This window comes from Asparagus officinalis, chromosome 5 (assembly GCF_001876935.1).
Source record: "Asparagus officinalis chromosome 5, Aspof.V1, whole genome shotgun sequence".
NCBI lineage: Eukaryota > Viridiplantae > Streptophyta > Magnoliopsida > Asparagales > Asparagaceae > Asparagus > Asparagus officinalis.
The window spans coordinates 91,933,876-91,958,023 of NC_033798.1; the positions used below are offsets into that span (position 1 = coordinate 91,933,876).

General features: G+C 34.0%; 2 protein-coding genes across 4 annotated transcripts in view; both read right to left on the minus strand.

Annotated features, from left to right (window-relative positions):
• Positions 1,373 to 5,476, minus strand: LOC109842167 (probable lactoylglutathione lyase, chloroplastic). The gene is made up of 5 exons (XM_020411073.1): positions 5,405 to 5,476; positions 3,677 to 3,691; positions 3,528 to 3,624; positions 2,949 to 3,055; positions 1,373 to 1,390 (listed from the first exon to the last, which is right to left on the minus strand). The coding sequence occupies exons 1-5, from the start codon at positions 5,474 to 5,476 to the stop codon at positions 1,373 to 1,375; spliced, it is 309 nt and encodes a 102-aa protein (XP_020266662.1).
• The window catches only part of LOC109840174 (cytochrome c oxidase assembly protein COX15), a 33,379-nt gene continuing 18,991 nt past the window's right edge, over positions 9,761 to 24,148 (minus strand). For 2 of the 3 annotated variants that reach the window (XM_020408714.1, XM_020408716.1), the window contains exons 6-7: positions 10,871 to 11,002; positions 9,761 to 10,114 (exon numbers count right to left, since the gene is read on the minus strand). In XM_020408714.1, coding sequence (XP_020264303.1) covers positions 9,923 to 10,114; positions 10,871 to 11,002 — 324 coding nt within the window. In that variant the 3' untranslated portion in view covers positions 9,761 to 9,922. Of the gene's footprint in view, positions 10,121 to 10,870; positions 11,003 to 24,148 lie in introns of all 3 variants that reach the window. The other variant, XM_020408715.1, reaches the window with a different exon arrangement.

The following is a 24,148-nucleotide window of genomic DNA, read 5'->3' on the forward strand; positions in this document are numbered from 1 at the left end:
AACACTTTTATGGGTGACACGCCAAACTAAATCTTCATAAATGAGAGAAATGAGTGTTGTCCAGATGAAATTGTCACTATATCAAAGCAATAATTCAATAAAAAATCATCATATCTTCATTACATTGTTTAACTTGTCATGTGTTTTTCTCAAAAGAAAATAAATGGTGTGATCGTGATGAGTAATTGAGTATATCAATAATAGCAAGAACAAATACTTGCATAGCGTGAAGGAAGAAGTTTACCTTGAATGCAATGTCTCTAGGGGCCATGGCCAATCTAGCACCTATTGACTCATAAAAATCACATTTAAGTCATCCAGACAACAAAAACAAAATTGGTAATTGTTCTTACCTGAATTAACCACCTCAGCCACTTACTCTCAGAAATCCAGCTTCTTTGTAACTTATTCTTTCCAAGCCATCCTGAAAAATAGTTTAAAACATTTAAAAGTCACACTTTGAAATTTAATTAAGGGCAAATAGCAAGCAATTGGAAATGTCAGTTGATCAACCTTAGCCAGCTTTAGAACATCTTCAGCAACATGTCTTAACAAGCCATCCCAAAATGGCGTCTTTAAGCCAATCATTGGTACCTGTTGAGACTCTAATGACCAATTTCTCAATAACTGAAGACATTCAACGCGTATAGCACAAATATTTAAAATATAAAGGCGCCCACATAAATCAGACAGTAGTAAGCTGTGTGCAATCTCAAGCAATATGTTTAAATAAAACTTTAAACCTTTCTTCTCAACATCTCCCTTTCTTCTTTTGCCTGTCAGCAGTCATGTTTAGAACATTTTGTAATGCTACCTCATCATACAACAAGCCAACCTGCAACAATATAAACACAAGGACAACAAGTTAGATCAGGTGTACATTAAAGCTAGAGACATTACAAAACATGAATGAAACAGTTAGAATGAACATGTTTGAATTCAACTTGACAAACTCATCAATAACATACATACCTTCAAATTATCGAGATCTATATGGCTTGTTTCCATGTGCATTGTTGATGTTGGTATACCTGACTTTGATATTTGTTCTTTAAAGAAACATGATGATAAATCAAACATTGAACTAAGGATGCAGAGGCATTTAATAGGAGTAGTTAAGCAGGACATAGGACATAATTTTCATGACCCTTATCTATGTGTAAATTATGTGGACATTTCATGAAATTATTTGAATTCAAGACTTCCATAGGGATAGAATACCGAAAAAGGGCATATCTTTAATCTTTAATAATAGTAATAGGTAATAGATATATAGTATGGAATAAGTGCCGTTCATATCATCAAATGCTGAAATTGATCTTAAAAATGATAAGCCATAAACATATGGCTGAACTGAAGGTAGCCTTGCATTTCAGTTCAATCTAGAAATCTGAAAGAGAACATAATATTAAGTCATGAGATGCATTAACAGAAGGATATACTTATAATGGAAGTGTCAATAATAGAACAATTGTGTTGGCTTTATAACATCGACTACAATAGTTGGAAAAATGGCTTGATGGTCGCAGACAAATGGACAATTGTTTGTTGTATCATAAGTCTTGAGATTCATTTACAGATACTTATACTGGATGTGGGAATAATAGAACAATCATGTTCGCTTTATAACTCTGACTATAGTTGCTGCGGAAAAGGCTTGAAGGTTGCAGATAAATAGACAATTGTTTGATATGTCTTGCATAGATAAATCATGTGCCAGGTTTGCTATAGCATTACAAGAATTTGGGGGATGAAGGTGTAGGGCTGAGGAGTGAGAACACTGTAATTGGATGATAGATTGAATCTAGAATTTTCATGGACTCTCATTTGTTGGTTACCTGAATAAAATAAAATAAAAACTTCATTAGGCATATAGAATAGGCTTTTAAATTTGAAATCAATATATGCCACAACTTTTCTTATATTTTTTCTGATTGCAAATGCCGCAATGAAGGGGAAAAAAATAATTTCTACTTTTGACATATTTTAGTTACCTTCATTTGGTGCAATTTTTCCCCAATATGTAGTCAACAACGCCTCTTCTTTTAATATGAAAGAAACAATAAACAGTTTATGTTTGTTTTACCCAATATGTAGTCAACAACGCCTCTTCTTTTAATATGAAAGAAACAATAAACAGTTTATGTTTGTTTTAGATAGTAAGAGTGTGAAAAATATCCATTTAATATGAAAGAAACAATAAACAGTTTATGTTTGTTTTAGATAGTAAGAGTGTGAAAAATATCCAATATTTCTTTTAGATAGTAAGAATGTCATAAATATCCTATATTTAGTGCTTCAAAGTATCTGGTTTATAATCGTGGATTAGCCAGAAACATTGAGGCTGTTTTGTTAAGAATCTTTGGGACCATATCTAGGATTTAGATTTGTGATTGTAAATGAGTGGAGAAGGTGGGATAAGCTATTAGGGGGCACAAGGTCTGAAAGATCAAAACTTTGAGTTCATGTAGCTCTGCAAGTAGTTAATGTGGAAGTTAATGAGTGTTTATTGGAGTAGGTTGGTTATGCTGTTGGAGTTGAAGCGGAAGAGTAGGGGAGTTTAATGAGCATAGAGTTTTTATTTTGATTATGCTGTTGGAGTTGAAGCGGAAGAGTAGGGGAGTTTAATGAGCATAGAGTTTTTATTTTGATTTTTTTGGGGGGTGGGGGTAGCTGAAGTGGAGTAATTTCTGTCTTTTTGTTCTTATTCTGAGAAAACTTCTTGGAGTGCGTGGTTGACAAGGTGATTTTCTGAATTACCATGGCGATTGCCAACCATAAAAATCCTAAGTGCACCACATTCCGTCATAATAAAAAAATTGGAGACGCAAAGGAAAAGACTGTGTCGATAAAGTATCCATAAGAAGTATGCGATGTAACCGTTTACATCTGAATATAACAGATCCTAAATCTTACACTGGTCATTTGTAGAAGGAAACAAGGATTACCTGTGCATATGCATTGTCTTTGTCATATTCCTTCACTCCATAGTTGTAGGTCAATTCCAACACTGCACTTCTGTCTTCAGGACCATATCCCATCATTGCTATGTATACTGAAGATTAGCACATGTAAACACATTATCAAAATTTGAATTTAAAAATAGATGATGTACTGCAAACATACATAGTATGCATGTATAAATACCAGGATCCAAAATTGTGACAAAGTGAATGTTAGAGGGAAAATTTTTTCATAAAATAGGCCTTTTTGTTTCTTTGTTTAATACATAGAAATGTGCCCAATTCTTAATAACAAATATAACTAAAATTTGCCATTCAGAACCTTATCTCTGTTAATTTTCATCACTAAAGTGTTCCCTCTCTTGACCACTGATCTCTGTTAATTATAATGTCTTGAGGAGAACTACTTTTCCTACAATCACCTCAATCTGAGGACAAACAATAAAGAGGATAAGTTACAAATTACAGGATAGAGAGGGAGAAAATTTTAGGAGATGAATATGGGTGAAAAATGGAAATAAGCATTAATCATTAGGGAAACCCGTACATGGTAATTTTCCATACCTTGACCATTCCTAGGGAGAAACCCAGTGAACGATGGGACTCCAAAATGAAGAATGTAGCCATAGTCCTCAACACTCTTCACCTGTGCTGTAAGAACCTGAGTGAACAAAATTTCTGAATTATAATCACATCATCTCAACACTCTTCACCTGTGCTGTAAGAACCTGAGTGAACAAAATTTCTGAATTATAATCACATCATTTCGTGCAATTTTCTAGCTTATTTTGTAAGAACCTGAGTGAACAAAATTTCTGAATTATAATCACATCATTTCGTGCAATTTTCTAGCTTATTCCAGACTTCCACTAAACCAAAATGTGGCTTATAGCCTTATAGCATTTGTTTCAAAAAGTTCTTAGTAACTTATATCTATTTTCAGTTACTCAATAACATTATGCACCTCATACTTAATACCTCAAAAATATAATTTTTCTTAAAGTTTCAAGTAAAAGTGCAAAGGTTATGTCCATAAGCAAATAAATGCAAGCCAGAACGTGTAAACAGTTTGCATATGAATGGGGATAAATTGTGTTGAAGCACAGTAAGAAAAAAATAAACGATGAAGAACCAAGATGTCTTCAAGAATCTGATGTTGACATTAGTGGCAAATATAAGCATTATCAGCTAAAATATCCAAAGAAAATGCAGGATAAAAAAACTTATGGCAAATCTTCGTTCGTCCTCAATGCACAGCACCAGGAGTTACCAAATTCACTGGAGGAGAAATTAATCTAGTTATTAAGGTGTTTCTGTCTGCTATTATAATTATGCAAGGTTTGTTATCTCATTCGTAGATTATAGTCCACTTTGGAATTTTTGGGTGCAATCAGATGCTACTTTTTGATGTTTATATTGTACTTATTTAAATTTCTTTTGAATTAAGTTCAGAGGATGAAGGATGCGAGATTGATGTTTTGAGGGGTTCACTAAAGTCAAAAATCAAGGACTTCGGCAGATTTATCTCTCTGTTTAAGATTTTATATATGAAATTGATTGTAATAGAATTTGTTGGTGAAGACTTCTATATGAAATTGATTATAATAGACTTTGTTGGTTAAGATCTTCTATAATGAAATCAATTGTAAGAGATGATTTGTTGGTTAAGATTTTATATATGAAATTGATTGTAATAGAACTTGTGACTAGAAATGGATTATACTATTTATTAGGAATATCATGACATTTACTTTAGATATGTTTGGGTTCTTTCATTCAACTTTCTTTCTTGAGTTAAGATTGTGCAAACATGTTCGGTAACTTGTAATTTTTTTTCAAAATATAGTAGAAACACAATTTAATTTAATTGTTTTTTATAAACTGTTTTAACTTGTAATTTTTTTTCAAAATATAGTAGAAACACAATTTAATTTAATTGTTTTTTATAAACTGTTTAAAATCTAAATCTAATTCTAAAAAGTATGAATGAAAATTATGTTGTGATAATTTTCTTCCTCATTTTCTCATAAATGTAACCAAACAAGAGAAAATGATTTTCATATGTATTTTCTTCTAACTTTCATTACAATATTCTTTCTAACCAAACAATAGAAAGAATATCATTTTCTTTTCTTTTTCTTTTCCTTTCCTTTTACTTTCTCTTTCTTTTTCTTTTCTCCCCCTTTCTCTCAAACCAAACATAGTCTTAGTATGTATATAGCCCAATGTGGGGAGGAGAGAATTGCGACAATCAACTAGGATTGCTTTTTAGGGACGAGGTCAATCTAGTTAGGTTCCCACTAGTTAATTTGGTCTCAACCTCATGAAGTTGACTAAGTTCTTGGAATCTCAATAAATGGGAAAAAGAAGTTAAAGAGAAGTCAAAGAGAAGGCAAAGATATGGGCAGCGAGAAGGACATCATTATTATCGGAGCTTTCACAGTAATGGTCGGCTGAAGCCTGAAGTCAATAAAATCCTCGACCAACTGTATGACAGTCTTAGAGGATGTCATAGCTCTATTAGTCTATTTGGTGGGCCTCGTGAGTTTATTTGAACCTTAATATATAAGATATAGATTTTGGTTTCAGTTTTTTGATTGGCTGCATAGAAGAGAGTCAGGGGATAGAACTATTGTGCACGACTAGGGCTAGGCTTTAAAAGAATTTTGAAGAACAGGCTTGATAGATTGAGAAATTTAGGGTTTGCTTCAAGTCTATTGTTTGTTCTGATCTCCGGCTGAGAAGTAGATTCAAAATATGAGACAACAACAAGCTGACTTTTGGCATGTTTTAGTGAATGTGGTGCTGTCCAACAGTGTAAAAAAAAAGGAAGGGAGGAGAAATTTATAAAAGGACAAATTTTCAAAACCAACCCATTTGAGTTTTTATTTGCAAAAAACGACCCATTTCTAGGATATTTGCAAAAACCGACCTGGTTTCAGCGTCAGCGCTGAAACCAGGTCGGTTTTTAAAAAAAAAATTCCAAAACTTCACGGGAGTTGAACTCCCGTGAAGTTTCGGAATTTTTAATTAATCTACTAAACTTCACGGGAGTTCAACTCCCGTGAAGTTTCTTAGTTCAAAAATAATTTTTTTGAATTGTGAAACTTCACGGGAGTTGAACTCCCGTGAAGTTTAGCAGCTTAATTAAAAGCTGGTAAACTTCACGGGAGTTTATTTTTTTAAAAACCGACCTGGTTTTAGCGCAGAGGCTGAAACCAGGTCGGTTTTTGCAAATTTGTTTGAATGAGGTCGTTTTTTGACAATAAATTCCTAAATGGGTTGGTTTTGAAAATTTGTCCATTTATAAAATCTGAACAGTCAAATACCTTATTGAATACTTACTCTCTGGCATGCAGTGTGTTAAGCTAGAACACAAGAGATTGGGAAATTTTGAGTGGCTAAAGGCTGTCAGCTATACTGCGGGTAAAGCTTAATGCAATAGGAGAAGCAATATGTTATAGATAAAAAAAAAAAAATGGAGAAAGAAGCAAATATAGTATCATCAAAGTCTTCTAAGTTCTTTTCAGCAACGTTCCTACAACTTTGTTCGTCCTCATATTGGCTGCACAAAGCATATCAAGACTTTTGCCTAAATTTCTATCCCCAAACAGAGAATGAACAAATGGATCAGATAAGAAGTGGCAAGCTATCATGTTTAGAAGGATTCTGTGTGGGGCCATTCTAGATGGGTTCTCGAATTAATTCACTAAATTCTGATTATATAAATCCATATTCTCATATTTGTTTCTAAATTATCCTTGATAGGATAAATTTTAGGACAAAATCTAGATGATTTATGCTTCAACATCTGTATTTGAACAACATACATATGATTTTATCGTCAATGCATTCAAACCCTCCCCTATGAAATGACCAAGATTTTGAGGGAAGCAGACATGGCGTCAATGACAGTTACTTCTGCATCAGCGAGAGCGCCTCTAGATCAGGTTGAATAGCAAACCTTATGAAGGAATTTTTCGAAAGGATTTCTTCCTTAACTAATCAGAGGGGTTCGGCTGGCCAGGTCCCCTGGAAGGGGTTGTAAAAGCAGGAGTCAACTCTACAAGAGATCCTTCTTGTTGGAGAATGTATTTGATTGGATCATCCTACTGGCTACGAGGGATCATGCAATGGAGTCATTATACAGGCGCTTAAGGAAAAAAACATGCCTTACTTGAGTAAGGAGTGAATAGATCAACCATTAGTGACCATCCTTGCAACACAGACCACGAAGTAAATTGGCGAATCTACATTATTTGTTGAGCAGTTTAAGCTCATGCAGCCTGTGGCCTACTAATTTTTCCAAACCTATAAATGTCTAGACAAAGTGGGGCTGGTAAGACTTTCTTTGGGCATTACAATTATTCTTTCAAGGCATAATTTAATTTGAAGAGTAAATTGAATCAATTCACAGGGAACATTACTCCAGTCCATGTTACATTCATCTTGTTCCAGAGCCTATTTGCTTAGTTTTTTTTTTTTTTTGGCAATAACTTATTTGTTGATTAAAATGGAGTACCCATGTCATATGGCTAACCAAGTTCTAGTATTGTATCAGATGACTTGTTGGTGTGATTTGCTTGTAGTTAGTTAAACATGGTTGGTATTTTCCAGTTAAATGAATGATCAGTTTCACCCTATATTCTTGGACTTGTCTCTGAACAACATGCAGTAGACAAATTCAACAACAAGAACAAAGCCTTCATCAAAATTTGGGTTTGGTTACATGGTTTTTTTTTCCAGCTCATTTCCACTGAGGACTTTGCATAACTAGTTTATCTGCTTCTCTACTGTATCAGTGCATATTCATCAGTTTTATACTGGTTCACAAGATCATCAATTACAATCTAGTCTCCCTGTTCATTACATTTTTTTTCCAAATTATTTTAGGTCTCAAGTGATTCTTCGTCATTTTGTGAAAGATTTGGTATTAGATGAGCCTGCAAAGTTATTAGGCTGAGGAAATAAAGAATGTCATATGGTATTAATTCCTTTCACATGACGTTATCATCAGTTGCGCGAGGGAACCAATTTTTTCGCCTTTAAGTCTGTTTGTGCATTAATTTTGGTTTTTCTCTTAGCTAGTTGTTCAATAAACTCTTAACTCTGCTTTACTTTTTCTCTATGGTCTGCCCAAGACTCCTATTACTTTCCAGCTGAAAAATATTTCCAGGCGGCTATAACTCAATGCACCTGCTGATGCCTGAAATTTGAGGACTACTTTTCATTTGTGACATCATTTTCATGTAAGAAAAACAAAAACTTTGCATAATACTATGCTGATATTACCCGTCAAAACAACTGCACAATGTGCGTGCTCTCTTAGTCAGTCACTAGCAACTGGTTTTTCATTTCTTATATTGTCTTTTTATGTCGAATGTATTTCAAGTGATAATTAGATCTGTAACAATTACCTGAGTTATGTGTTTTCCCCCACAGGAGTAGATATTAGTATGAATACCCACTTGAAGACCGTAAAACTAACTCTGAAAGGGAAAAGTCCCGTTACTCTCGATCATCTAAGTGTCAGGGGTAACAACATTCGATACTACATCTTGCCTGACAGCTTAAACCTGGAGACCTTATCAGTTGAGGAAAAACCTAGGGTGAAGCCCAAGAAGCCAACTGCAGGTATTTTGACATAGTATTGCTTTTTAATACCATCTTCCATGATATTATTTCTCTGTGATGTACTTTCTTACTATGTCGATTTTCTTGTCTTTCAGGGAGAGCTTTGGGACGGGGCCGTGGGCGTGGTCGGGGACGTTAAATGTTACTACTTTGCATATCAATTTTTGCAAAACTTGTATTTTCATATAAAACTGTATGCTCAGTTGATGAACTGTTCTAAACAGTGGAATTAGGAAGTTTGTTTTCGACAATATAGCCTTAAAATTTATGTTGGATTTTTTTGGGGGAAATTTTTGTGGAGTGATTCTGATCAGGATCTGGTACTGCTACCTTACGTAACTTCTCCGTGCGATTGGAGTAGGATCCACTGTCTGCGAATTGAATCGATGCTGTTGTGTAGTGAACATGTTCATGGTTTTGTTTTGTGATCAGTGAGACTTAGAAACTGGATTGAGTTTGCTGCCTTTAATTGTCAACTAAAGGGTTTTGTATGATTTGTTGAGATCAGGAGACGGTTACAACCGTAACTATGCTCCACAAGGTAACGCTTGCTGCACTTTGGTGCAGAAATATTCTTCATATGAAGATGACCATTCGGATTTTGATGAAATGGCTGTGCTTTGTTTTCAGGATTCATGAATGCTGTTAAATCTTCTGCTTTTGACTTAGATACGAGTTCGCTGTTTGCATCATCCTCTACCAAATGCAGTAGTTGGTTTCATTGGCGCAGAGTCTAAGAAATCTCTACAGGTTCATTGTGAAATTCCCGTGTCAAGGAGTAGAAATTTGATTAGAACATTTGAATACGGGCAGGTGATACGGACTATGGAAGTAAATGACTGACAAAAATACCATTATGTTACAAGCATATGAGATATCAACGCATAAAAATTCTTTCATACTGAGTCAAGAGTCAAGACTACAGTCCCTGAAGAAAATAACTATTTCAATTGCAGTTTAAGTAGATTGGTAGCAGTCTTTTAACTCAGTAAAAATATATAGATGATACAATTATCTCACGGTATTCAATTCGAAAAAAAGGTAAAATTAATGAATCCCAAGTAAATGATTCTATACAAAACAAAATGGTACAGATAACATTGTCTTGGGGGGACTTACTTCAAGAACAAAATCACCGTGAGCCACAATTTATTCTCCACGAAAGTGCTAGCATCTATGACAGTACATCTTCCATTACCAACGAATATCGATACTTTTTGAGCAGCAGGAAGAAGTAATTTGAATTTCACAAGTTCAATTCAAAATGTTATGCTGCACTCCTTTCAGCTCATGCTTAGCAGAAATAAAGTGGGTTTCTCTTTCTTTCACTCAACAATCTTCGATTTCCCTTTGATTTTTTGTGACGACGCCAAGGATTTAAGAATTGTCGGAGATGGCTTTCTTACAGTGTGAGTTAAAAGAAGCATTAGCGTCAGCAAAGTCAATGCTCCAGCTTGATGGGCTGAGGCAAGAGAAACTGGAACATAATATAGAAGTGTCGAAATACCCAGGGTCACCTGTAATTGTGGAACAGATCACAAGTTGGCAGAAGCAGAGTGATTTTTGCAACTAATGAAAGTGAAATTTACTTCTCAAACGCTTGATGGTAGCACAATAGCAAAACCAGAGAGTTTTCAAATTAGTGAAAGTGAAATTTACTTCTCAAACTCTTGCCAATAGAAAAACAAAAGCTAAACCACATTCTGGTGGATTTTTCTTAGTTCAGACTGTCAACAAACTATTCAAAATGTATTAAGTTGATTAACACTGTTCAAGGAGCTAACTAATCTTTAGGAAATTATCACTCTGTTTATCTTGTAAGTTTGAAATCCTGAGTATTGCTGAGCAATCTCTAAGAGGGGTTTGAAATAGTCAATAACTTAGTGAAGACAAAGTTATAGATACAAAAAGGCAATCTTATAAGAATTTCCAGTAATAGAGTGCTTGTAATGTCTTTATAGAGAAGAAAAATCAATGTTTTTAGTCAAAGAAGGAATTCTACAAAAGGACATAGGAAAGGGATAATGATGTTTCTCTTCCTAAAGGATAATGCTCAACTAGGGGAATTCTACAAAAGGACATAGGAAAGGGATAATGATGTTTCTCTTCCTAAAGGATAATGCTCAACTAGGGTTAAATAATTTTTCAACTTAAAATGTTGTTAATGATGTTTCTCTTCCTAAAGGATAATGCTCAACTAGGGTTAAATAATTTTTCAACTTAAAATGTTGAGAAACTTGGACAATAGATGAACATCAGGGAAAAGTTGTTACCTGCATTGATGCCATCCCTAGTGTACTTCCGATTAAAGATTTCACTGCAGGATGCATGTCTATTTTTCTTGAAGCCAACCACAAACTGCCAACTGAAAGCAATGTCGTTGTCGCAAGAATGCGATGTCCGAGCTGTAACAAATCATAACAGCGATAGTAAACATGTTCAGCATTATATCCAGAAATCATCAGATCAACTATTGGAGGTTAGGATCAAAGACATTCCGTTTACAGAATAATCCATTCAGATGGAAGCATACAATTCAAACACTATATCTTTGGTGTATCCAAGTCATTGAAAATAAGGACTGTATATAAAGACTTTGTGATCCTCTAGCAAATTTGAGATGGAACAAAGCAACAGCAATTCATGGAATTTATAAGTCATTTTGCTTTGTTCTCAAAACACATGTTGGCATAGTCTCGAACTTGATATTCTTCCGTCATGGTTAAAAACCGCTAAAGCTTTAATAATAATCTTTAGAACATTGTTCATGACTGATTCATATTCACGGAATCTTGATTTTCTTCCGCCATAGTTAGCTGCTGAAGCTTTTAAATTGTGTCATCATTTGTTCTTTTCCATGACTACGAGAAAATTTAATGTTACTAAGTACATAATATAATAGCAAGTTACAAACTTGTGCAGATGCTAATGTGCCACCCACCATTGATTTATAGCCACTTGAGTTAATTTATGAGATGGATCTTGTAAGTAAAATGTCATGAGGTAATTTAAAATTTCCCAAATCTGAGATGAAACAAGTCAGGCGGATCACACAGTCTGTTAGGCAGATGAGAAACAAAAGTAAATAATAGAATAGGAAAGGAATTAATTTTGTGTAGGAATAAAAGGGAATGAAATATTTTAGATAGGAAACAAATTTGATCATGTCCCCCCATAACATTAAGTCATTTATCATGTCCCCCCATAACATTAAGTCATTTATCTTGATCAATCAACTAAGATCCAACGGTGGTAAGAGGTAGGTGTAAATAACTTAGTTGCACTCTAGGTGTAAGATGAAATCTAAGCAGACATACAATAGAGAAACATGGCTCTGATACCAGAAATTAAGCAAAAATGTTTAGAGCATTTCAAAAGGCAATTCTTTGAAGCCTTTGACGCAAGTGAGACTAATAGTCATACTTCATCTATGGAAGAAGATACTCCATTGCCCGATGCACAAGACCCTGATGACGTTTAGACCGAAATTTTTGACAAAAATATATCAAACCTTAAAGGAAAAAGCCCAGCTTCCTAAGCAGATAAAAATTTTAGATTGAGCATCGGGGAGCCGTCTAGAATCTACTACTAATAATGCCACTTAAAGCAGTCTTAAAAAGCAGATATCGAAAGTAATACTTTCTTAAAGCAATGCAAAGGGTCGTTGTCAACACGTCACTATCGAAGGAACTGCTTTAAGTGGCATTATTAGTAGTAGATTCTAGACGGCTCCCCGAGGCTCAATCTAGAATTTTTATCTGCTTAGGAAGCTGGGCTTTTCCCTTTAATGTCTGATATATTTTTTATCAAAAATTTCGGCCCAAAGGTCATCAGGGTCTTGTGCATCGGGCAATGGAGTATCTTCTTCCATAGATGAAGTATGACTATTAGTATCACTTGCGTCAAAGGCTTCAAAGAATTGCCTTTTGAAATGCTCTAAATATTTTTGCTTAATTTCTGATTCAGAGATTTGGGGATATTTTCGGCATATCATTTTGGCAACTTTCATCATTGTATTATCCTTTTTAATTTCTTGAGTCATATGAGACTCTAGAACAGAAGTATTTCTCTGTATAATTTCTTCAAGTTGCTTTACCTTAGTATCAAGGCACATTCCGTTCCACCATCTGCAGTAATATTTTCTTCTCAGGACGGGCATATGAGAAGGGGTCCAATCACAAATAATAGACCAATTCCAGATCCATGAGATTTCAACTTCAGCAAAGAAGTGTATAAGGCACATGTCATCTATAAGTTGGCTTTCGTCCATTCGTGCAAGAATAGGATGAGAATCTACCCAAGAAGAATATAACTTCATTAAGGGTTCTGGAATAATCTCAATTTCAATACCATATGTTTCCCACCATTTATAGAACCAAGTAGGAACGCCCTTTTGAAGAGCTTCAGGACAAATTTTTATCAGCCAAGTATGCTTCTGTTTTGGATTCTGATATAAGAATACCTCATGAAAGGCCTGTTTATAGTCCCAATAATTAAAGTTATAAATTTCTTTTGTATTTTGAACTTTTACGAGTGGCAATTCTTGATTGGGGTTGAGTGCCCAATTTCTTGGAAGTATAACTTCCCGAATAATACACTTACTGAAACTTGGAGGAATATTGTGATTATCAGTGGTCTAGAAGTGTGTAATTTCCATGCCTTTTTGCATCAGAAGAGTTTTCATCCAGGCTCTTGCTTTTAAAGCTAATGTCGGATAATATGTATCCTGCAGATATCTCTGCCTCAACTTTTCTAGATCGTTCATTAGAGGAACGTCCTCTTGTTCTAGATACAGAACAATATTAGAAGTTGGTTTTTCTACCTATTCCGTTTCTTGCTTTACTATAGTGGTAAAGGGTTCAGGAGTATGTTCCTGTGCAATTAGATCATTTATGCCTTTATAAAAGGCCTGAGATGGGTGCGAAGAATTATGTTTCTTCGAAATCGTTCTCCATGAGTTGGGCTGAGACGGAGTATAACTCCTTTCAGAATTCATTTGGCCTATAAGGCCTGAATTGGAACTTGCTGGGCCTGAGCCTCCTCTCCCTCTCCCTGAAAAGGAGGGATTATTCCGTCTCATTTGTACCCTGTAAAAATTCACGGGTTAGAAAATCAGGAAGATGATTATAATCTCCTTTAATATATTCAATTTTAAATTTATACATAGCTAATTCAGCTTGCCATCTAGCAAATATTTGTTTAGAAACTAAGTTTTTCACATCTTTTTCAATAATACTTTTTGCAGAACTGCAATCAATTCTTAGTAAGAATTCCTGATTTAAAATATCATCTCGAAATTTAGAAAAGCACTTAATAATTGAAAGCATTTCCTTTTTAATTGTGGAATAATTAAACTGAGTTTTATCCCTTTTACCAGAGGTAAAACGAAATAACTGTTCTTTATTGGTTTGGGGATAACTTGTTTTAATATGCCACCATAACCAATATTAGATGCATCTGTTTCAACTATTTTGAACCAGTGAATAACTTGTTTTAATATGCCACCATAACCAATATTAGATGCATCTGTTTCAACTATTTTGAACCAGTGAATATTTGCAAGATGAATGCAAGGTAAGCATTTAACCTTTCGTTTAATTCTTTTTACAATAGCAGTATGTTGCTTAGTCCAAGGCTTAGCATTCTTTTTAAGTCTGTCATATAAAAGGACTGTGTCTTGTGCTAAATTTTTATAATAATCTGCTACATAGTTTAATGCACCTAAAAAACGCTGTAACTGCTTAGTGTCGGTTATTTCATCGGGAAATTTAGAAGTAAATTCTATACTTCTGTCAATAGGAATAATAGTTCCTTTTTCTATATTGTGACCCAGAAATCTAATCTGAGTTTGAAATAATTTCATTTTGGGAGCAGATATAGCTAACCCATTTTTAATAGCTAAATTTCTAAAAAATTCTAAATGCTTAACATGCTGATCAAAATTATGAGAAAAAATCAAAATGTTATCTATATATGACAAGATAAAATCCGTATAAGGAATAAAAATTTCATTCATAATATTTTAAAATTCAGAAGGGACGTTTTTAAGCCCGAATGGCATAACGTTCCATTCATAATATCCAAATGGGACAACAAAGGCAGTTTTATATTTATCTTTTTCTTCTACTTGAATCTGCCAATAGCCTGATTTTAAATCAAATTTTGAAAAGATTTTTGCATTAGTAATACGATTTAACAAATCCCTTTTATTAGGAATTGGATATCTAATCCATTTAAGGACATTATTTAGAGGTTTATAGTTGATAACTAAACGAGGAACTTCTCTCTTTCAGCTGCATTGTTAACATAGAATGCAGTACAACTCCAAGGAGAATATGATTTCCTTATTAGTTTTTTCTCTATAAGAGTTTGTATTTCTTTTATACATAAATCAAGGTATTCTTGATTCATTTGGCATGGACGAGATTTAGTAGGAATATTTTTCTCGTTGAATCCCTCTATATAGGGTAAAGAAACAATATGTTGTTTTCTATTCCAAAATGTATTTGGTACATCACTGCATACAGTGAGTTTAAATTTATTTTCAATTTGACTTATTAAGTCTTTATGCTTTTTTATTTGTTCTTCAACTTGAACAAATACTACTTCTTCTTTAAGAAAATTAATTTGATTTTCTTTTAAGATTATATTTTTGACTTCATTCAGCATTCTAGTTTGAGGATCTGTGATAAATTCAAATATAATTTCTTTATCCTCAAAATGAGCACGAATACCATTAGTGTCAATTTGACTAATGGGTATAATAGTATGTAAAAATGGAGTTCCCAAAATAATATGTTGGGATAAATTTTTGACTAATATACAAGGAGTTGGTATACAAGTCCCTTGCACACATATATGTGCTTGTGGTAATTTATATTTTACCTCTAATTGGTTACCATTAGCACTACTTAAGGTCTGAGTAGTTTTTTTAAAGAATTTGGAAGGAATTATTCCTTTGTTTATGCAGTTTAGATCTGCACCACTATCAACCAGAACTATAAGATCTGATATATACATTTGATCAGCTATTACTAAGGTAACATTTATATACCATTTTTGAGAGGTAACTTGTTGCAATATTTACAACAGTGCATTATTATTAATATCATTATCACTGTGTTCACTATGTTGAACTAAAGTATTAGATGTTTCAGTATCATCTAATCTTGAGAGAATATATTTATTCTCTTGTTTTAATTCTTTGACTTTTTTTTTCAAGTCTTGTATCTCTTTATTAAGAGATGATAAAGATATTTCTTTAGAAGTTTGGGCAATATTTTGCCTTCTTTTTTGAACTTCAGAAAATCTATATACATTATCAATGTTTGGACTTTTGTCTTTATTGACAAATTTTTTTAATAATTCTTCTTTTAATTCAGTAGATATATCTTCTGATAAAATTTTTGATAATAATTTACTGTTTGATTTAATCATATTAATTGATAGTCCATTCATTTGAACTATGGCTTTCCAATATTCAGCCTCTTCATTGCAGTTATTAATTGTACATTTACAATTTTCTTCTTCCTCAGATTCTGAGGTTGATGATGAATATGATTCATCTTCAGTATCACTGTTAATTAGAATGTTGTATAGCATTCTTTTAAGACCTTCGTCTTATATTTCGTCAATCTTTTTTTTTTGTATAACATTTATTGGCGTAATGCCCGATACGACCACATTTATAACAATGAATTTTGTTTTTCTCTTTTTCATTTTCTTTTTAGCCCTATCTGGCTTTTCCTTTTCTTTTTCTTTGAAGAATTTTTTCTTTTTCTTTTTAAAGAATTTTTTCTTTTTTCCTTTATTAGGAATAACTTCTTTATCAGCCTTTTAAGGTTGATTATAAGCGAACTGTTCACAAAACTCACCCAATTCTTTACGTTTGGTAAGTCTTTGAGACTTCAATTGATTTTTAAGCTTTAAGTCATTGCATAAAGCTAAGCCTTCTTAATACAGGCGTTTGACAAATACTCATATGATAGATTATCATAGGGAATATATCCCCTATATTCCGCTCGAATTTTATTCCGAACTCTTTCAGCAAATAATGTAGGTAAACCATCTATGAATTTAGCTTTCCAATGTGAGCTATTAGCATCACTTAGAGACATAACTCTGCTTAAATAAGTATCTTTATACCATCTATAATGGGTCAAAGATGGACAACGAAAATTTTGTAATAGTGTCCTTATTCTTTTACCTTCATCAAGATAAGCACCAGTAAAATAGTGAGCTATAGATAGCATTAAGGTATATACAGCATCTTCTCGCTGTATTCCATTTTCAATTTTTGTTGCTCCTAAAATTTCAGTACAAGCATCAGCAGAGAGATAATTATCCCACCATCCTTTAAGGATGCCAGTAAAGCCGCATGATATAAATAGGGCTATATTTCTCTCAATATTGTCATTTTGTTTACATATAGTACCATACATTAACATACGATGTATAGTAGCATTAACTTGGGTGTCGGATAACCCATCTATATTCTATTCGTAGATATGTCTACCATTATAATCTGCTTGTAGAAAGACATCATTTTCTTCAAATAATACATCTGCTGGAGTAGGTTGTTCATAATAATACATTTCCAATCTTTTCTTAGGATAATTTTTAATTTTATTTATCTCTGTAAAGTTATTCTCAACAGCCATTAATTCTGTTGGAGGTATATCTCCAGAACTATCCGATTTATCGGATTCACTATCTTCTTCAGATATATCTAAAGAAGGTGATGCTTCATTAAGCGTATGAATTCTAGCATGGGTTAATTTATTGGCTAGAATATCTATAATTTCAGGTGTTATTTCACTATCTCTTTTAAATCCTGAAATTTCAACTGGAGGTTTAATATTAGTTTGTTCTATTTTTTTAGAAGAACTTTTAGATTTATCTAAAAGTTTTAATGATGGTGTAACATCATTAATTTTTGTTAATAATTTTTCTAAAACATCTTCAATTCTTATAAGTTGATCTCCTATTGTTTGAAGATGAATATTTGTATAATTATTTTGTTTAATAATTCTACTTAATTCTCTCATGTGATCTTCATTAAGATCATTAGGCTTTACTACTTAATTCTCTCATGTGATCTTCATTAAGATCATTAGGCTTTATAAAAGCCGCAGCCTCTATAGTAAAGGGGTGAACATCTTTTAGTAGTAACAGATCAATTGGAGGATAAACTGATCTTATAATTTTACCCGTAGTAGTTTTCCATTATTTTAAATGGTCTTCCAGAACTTCTATTTGATTTTCTTGTTTACAGATATACTGTTTTAAAAACCATGGAATAAAAAACTTAAATTCTTGTTTTAATTTAAGTTCCGCATAATATTTATCAACCCAATTTAACTGGTCTTTTTTCGAAAAAAATTTAAAAAAATCATTTTCGAAAATCTTGATGTTTTTCTATGTAAAATTCTTTATTTAGAATTTCCCTTTCTAGACTTCCTTTTTCAAAATTCATTATTTCATTCGAAAGCTCATCTCCGTATTAGGAGGAGAAGAATTATCCTTATATAAAGGATGAGGAAAATTATTATCGGAAATATTAATTCCTTGAACGGAATTGGTTCTATAAGATCCAGACCGAGACAACGAATCTCTGGCAGATATTGTAATATCAGATATTCTGATAGATCTAGATGGATTAAACGTTATTTCGACTTCTCCATCAGTTGTTTGTATAATCTGATCAATATCTTGATTAACAATAGGTAATTGTTGTACAGCGTTGGGTATGACCCAATTATCTGGGAAGTTTATTTCATATCATTTTATCTGTCTATTAACAGCAATGTTTGAAGATAAAACATTTGTTTCAACCAGTACAGTTTTACCTGGTTTAGAATAAATTTTTGTTTTAGGAGATAAGGTATTTAATACTTTATAATGGATTCTGTAAATTATAGCAATAGTTTCGGATCCAGGTACGTAATTATACCCATGAGTCTTTATATTAAGACTTATTGCATCTAGAATATTAGGATCAGTCAAAAATAGACTTAAATTTGGATAAACATTGAAATATACAGGTTCGTTACACAGACTAGTTTCCATTATACCCATTAAAGATTGAGTCCAATTTAAACATCTTGAGTCTCTGAGGCAGACTAATAAAGATGCATTTAGACCAGATAAAGTCAGAGGTTTAAAAGCAATTTGAATTAAACCATGTATATATTTATACTTGTCCAGATATGGATTGACATCTGCAATTCCTAGCAGTTGAATTGTCTGTTCTTCCCTATCGACTGTAGTAGTTCTTTCTAGGGTTTTAATATTAATTAAAGACTTATAGTCTAAATAACCAATTTTATAGATATCTTTATTAGGAACATCGGGTATAGTCCACTTATTAAGTGATTCTAGGTCAGTTTCATATTCAGTTAACTAAGCATTTTTAACTTTTTTTCATGCCAGTATAACTGGCTTTACGAACCGATGTTTCAGCAAGATCTGACATATCTTTCTCTTACAGATTTATCTATTAATTAGTTAACTAGTAAGGAGGCAGAATATTTATTTTTCTTTTTATTCTCTAAAAATCAACCTAGCCTAAAGCTTACACGTCTGTCAACGACTTACACTACCCTAAACAGCCTATCCGGCAACAACGGGGTTTACACTGCGTGACTTTTTTGACGTCCCATAAGCCTACAAACTAAGTTCTTAATCAGAGAATTAAAAGAACATATAAATATTCTACATTCTTACAAGCTAATAACTAACAGAAAAACTGTAAGATGAAATCTAAGCAGACATACAATAGAGAAACATGGCTCTGATACCAGAAATTAAGCAAAAATGTTTATAGCATTTCAAAAGTCAATTCTTTGAAGCCTTTGACGCAAGTGAGACTAATATTCATACTTCATCTATGGAAGAAGATACTCCATTGCCCGATGCACAAGACCTTGATGACATTTGGGCCGAAATTTTTGACAAAATTATATCAGACCTTAAAGGGAAAAGCTCAGCTTCCTAAGTAGATAAAAATTCTAGATTGAGCCTCGGGGAGCCGTCTAGAATCTACTACTAATAATGCCACTTAAAGCAGTTTTTAAAAGCAGATATCGAAAGTAATACTTTTTTAAAATAATGGGTCCCAATGACTCCTAATTAGTATTAAAAGTGAGTTAATGGTGCGGGTCCCAATGTTTTCTAATAATGCATCCACCTTTCTCGTTTATGCAAAGGGTCGTTGTCAACACGTCACTATCGAAAGAACTCGAAAGCAGGAGAAGGCAGACGAGAAAGCTTATATATAGGAATTAAGTTTGAAAGAGTCTGCAAGTTTTTTGAGTAAGCTTTTGTGAGTAAGAATAAAATAAGAGTGTTGTAAGCTTGAGAGTTCTTCTACGAGTGTTGTAAGTGTGATTGTAAAATATTGAAGATCTTAATAAAGATATAGTTTTGAGAATCGGCAAGCGTACTCTGTAAGTATTTATTTTCTGTTTTTTTCCGCTTTCTAATTTCTGGTATCACTTGCGTCAAAGGCTTCAAACACAGGTATTATAGGCCAATACCTGTGTTGACAACGAGTTCCTTTGATAGTGACGTGTTGACAACGACCCTTTGCATAAACGAGAAAGGTGGATGCATTATTAGAAAACATTGGGACCCACACCATTAACTCACTTTTAATACTAATTAGGAGTCATTGGGACCCATTGCTTTAAGAAAGTATTACTTTCGATATCTGCTTTTAAAGACTGCTTTAAGTGGGATTATTAGTAGTAGATTCTAGACGGCTCCCCGAGGCTCAATCTAGAATTTTTATCTGCTTAGGAAGCTGGGCTTTTCCCTTTAAGGTCTGATATATTTTTATCAAAAATTTCAGCCCAAACGTCATCAGGGTCTTGTGCATCGGGCAATGGAGTATCTTCTTCCATAGATGAAATATGACTATTAGTTTCACTTGCGTCAAAGGCTTCAAAGAATTGCCTTTTGAAATGCTCTAAACATTTTTGCTTAAATTCTGATTCAGAGCTTTGGGGATAATTTCATCGCATCATTTTGGCAACTTTCATCATTGGATTATCCTTTTTAATTTCTTGAGTCATATGAGACTCTAGAACAGAAGTATTTCTCTGTATAATTTCTTCAAGTTGCTTTACCTTAGTATCAAGGCACATTCCGTTCCACCATTTGCAATAATATATTCTTCTCAAGACGGACATATGAGAAGGGGTCCAATCACAAATAATAGACCAATTCCAGATCCATGGGATTTCAACTTCAACAAAGAAGTGTATAAGGGACATGCCATCTATAAGTTGGTTTTCGTCCATTCGTGCAAGAATAGGATGAGAATCTACCCAAGAAGAGTATAACTTCATTAAGGGTTCTGGAATAATCCCAATTTCAATACCATATGTTTCCCAACATTTATAGAACCAAGTAGGAACGTCCTTTTAAAGAGCTTCAGGACAAATTTTTATCAGCCAAGTATGCTTCTGTTTTGGATTCTGATATAAGAATACCTCATGAAAGGCCTGTTTATAGTCCCAATAATTAAAGTTATAAATTTCTTTTGTATTTTGAACTTTTACGAGTGGCAATTCTTGATTGGGGTTGAGTGCCCAATTTCTTGGAAGTATAACTTCCCGAATAATACACTTACTGAAACTTGGAGGAATATTGTGATTATCAGTGGTCCAGAAGTGTGTAATTTCCATGCCTTTTTGCATCAGAAGAGTTTTCATCCAGGCTCTTGCTTTTAAAGCTAATGTCGGATAATATGTATCCTGCAGATATCTCTGCCTCAATTTCTTTGGATCGTTCATTAGAGGAACGTCCTCTTGTTCTAGATACAGAACAATATTAGAAGTTGGTTTTTCTACTCATTCCGTTTCTTGCTTTACTATAGTGGTAAAGGGTTCAGGAGTATGTTCCTGTGCAATTAGATCATTTATATTCCGTTTCTTGCTTTACTATAGTGGTAAAGGGTTCAGGAGTATGTTCCTGTGCAATTAGATCATTTATGCCTTTATAAAAGGCCTGAGATGGGTGCGAAGAATTATGTTTCTTCGAAATCGTTCTCCATGAGTTGGGCTAAGACGGAGTATAACTCCTTTCAGAATTCGTTTGGCCTATAAGGCCTGAATTGGAACTTGCTAGGCCTGAGCCTCCTCTCCCCCTCCCTGAAAAGGAGGGATTATTCCGTCTCATTTGTACCCTGTAAAAATTCACGGGTTAGAAAATCAGGAAGATGATTATAATCTCCTTTAATATATTCAATTTTAAATTTATACATAGCTAATTCAGCTTGCCATCTAGCAAATATTTGTTTAGAAACTAAGTTTTTCACATCTTTTTCAATAATACTTTTTGCAGAACTGCAATCAATTCTTAGTAAGAATTCCTGATTTAAAATATCATCTCGAAATTTAGAAAAGCACTTAATAATTGAAAGCATTTCCTTTTTAATTGTGGAATAATTAAATTGAGCTTTATCCTATTTACCAGAGGTAAAACGAACTAACTGTTCTTTATTGGTTTGGGGATCAACTTGTTTTAATATGTCACCATAACCAATATTAGATGCATCTGTTTTAACTATTTTGAACCAGTGAATATTTGCAAGATGAATGCAAGGTAAGCATTTAACCTTTCGTTTATTCTTTTTACAGCAGCAGTATGTTGCTTAGTCCAAGGCTTAGCATTCTTTTTAAGCGTGTCATATAAAAGGACTGTGTCTTGTGCTAAATTTTTATAATAATCTGCTACATAGTTTAATGCACCTAAAAAACGCTATAACTGCTTAGTGTCAGTTATTTCATCGGGAAATTTAGAAGCAAATTCTATACTTCTGTCAAAAGGAATAATAGTTCCTTCTTCTATATTGTGACCCAGAAATCTAATCTGAGTTTGAAATAATTTCATTTTGGGAGCAGATATAGCTAACCTATTTTTAATAGCTAAATTTCTAAAAAATTCTAAATGCTTAACATGCTGATCAAAATTATGAGAAAAAATCAAAATGTCATCTATATATGACAAGATAAAATCCGTATAAGGAATAAAAATTTCATTCATAATATATTGAAATTCAGAAGGGACGTTTTTAAGCCTGAATGGCATAACGTTCCATTCATAATGTTCAAATGGGACAACAAATGCAGTTTTATATTTATCTTTTTCTTCTACTTGAATCTGCCAATAACACCACGGTTAAATCCTCCGGATTTCTTCCTGGCCGTGAACACAGCGATCCAAGGCTTCCGTAATCTAGAAGGGAAAGATGATCGGTGGCAGACTATGCTCTGAATGCATCAACGAGTCATGTACCTGTAAATCACAATATTGATAAATTTCTCGCCACCACGGTTATTGGCGTCCATTCATGCGTATGTTGTAGCTGCAACGCCGAATGTTTGCAGAGGAATGGCGGTCGGAGTGTCGACGCACCTCGAATCATTGGACCTTGCAAGAACAAGTCTGATTCTCCAACAAAAATGCTCCATCAAGTTTTATGGACATCTTGAGCCCAAGTCCCCAATCCTTTGCAGGACATAAAAATCTTGCCCTCGATCCGAATGTTTAATCCACCGCAGTGGTCTTAGACCAAGGCAGCGACCAATCGCTGAATTATTATCACACATCTCCAGCACATTCAAGTCATTCGCATTCCGATTCAGGGCATATAGTATCCAGACTATTTCTGACAGCGCCACTAGCTCAAAAGATTGGAACAGCTGATCATTGTATGTGGCTTTGCCCGCACTACTGCTTCCGGTATGATCTCAACCAAGCACGTAAGAGTGCCTCGGCCAACCAGATGCTGGCCCTTACTACACCGGCACTGTTGAACAGGATCAACAACTAACGAATTTGAAGTAACGATGCCCCCCACTCCAACATTAACATAACAAATACACTGAGACATTAACAATTGGAAAACACTCATTAAACCTAAACATTAAGCCGCCTAACCTTAACAACAAATATCTAAAAAACTTCAACAGCCAAAGACCCCTCCCAGGCAGAATTTAGAAATTCTACAGGAGCCATAACATAAAAATCCTAAAACTTCTAACTTCATAACAGACAAATGTTGGTAGGACTACTCTAAACCGCTACCATCACAACAGTATAATGGTGCCTGGTATATAAAGTCAACAATATCTCGAATTGGGGAATGAATTTACATGAAAGGAATTTGGGGCAGCGGATCGGATCATAGGAGCCATATATTAAACAGAGTTGAACTTACGTCACTAACCGAAACTATCTTACCTATAGAGCTAAATTGAGACTACTCCCGGCCCCCCGCCCCACCAACATTACCGCAACTAGTGTACGTAAGGCGGCTAGCGGACTGGGCGTTTGAGCCAAGCGCCCTAACGCTAGACGTCTATGGCATATGCCTAAGCAGTGGCCTAGGCGTTTGGCCTATTTTTAAATTATTTAATTATAATAATTTATAATAATATATATTTAAATTCATATAAATATGCTTGTAAAAAAAGATAGCAGTGTCTGGGCGGCCTCGCGGGGGGCAGGCCGCGACTCAGGCAGCGAGTCGGCGGGCGACGGCG

Bases quoted from the DNA above. Each gene is read 5' to 3' on its own strand.
- LOC109842167 (XM_020411073.1), bottom strand. From the start codon at position 5,476: ATGACATCCTCTAAGACTGTCATACAGTTGGTCGAGGATTTTATTGAC. The intron at 3,056-3,527 runs GTATGGAAAATT...GCTAATCTTCAG, and splicing joins TCTCCCTAGGAATGGTCAAG to TATACATAGCAATGATGGGA.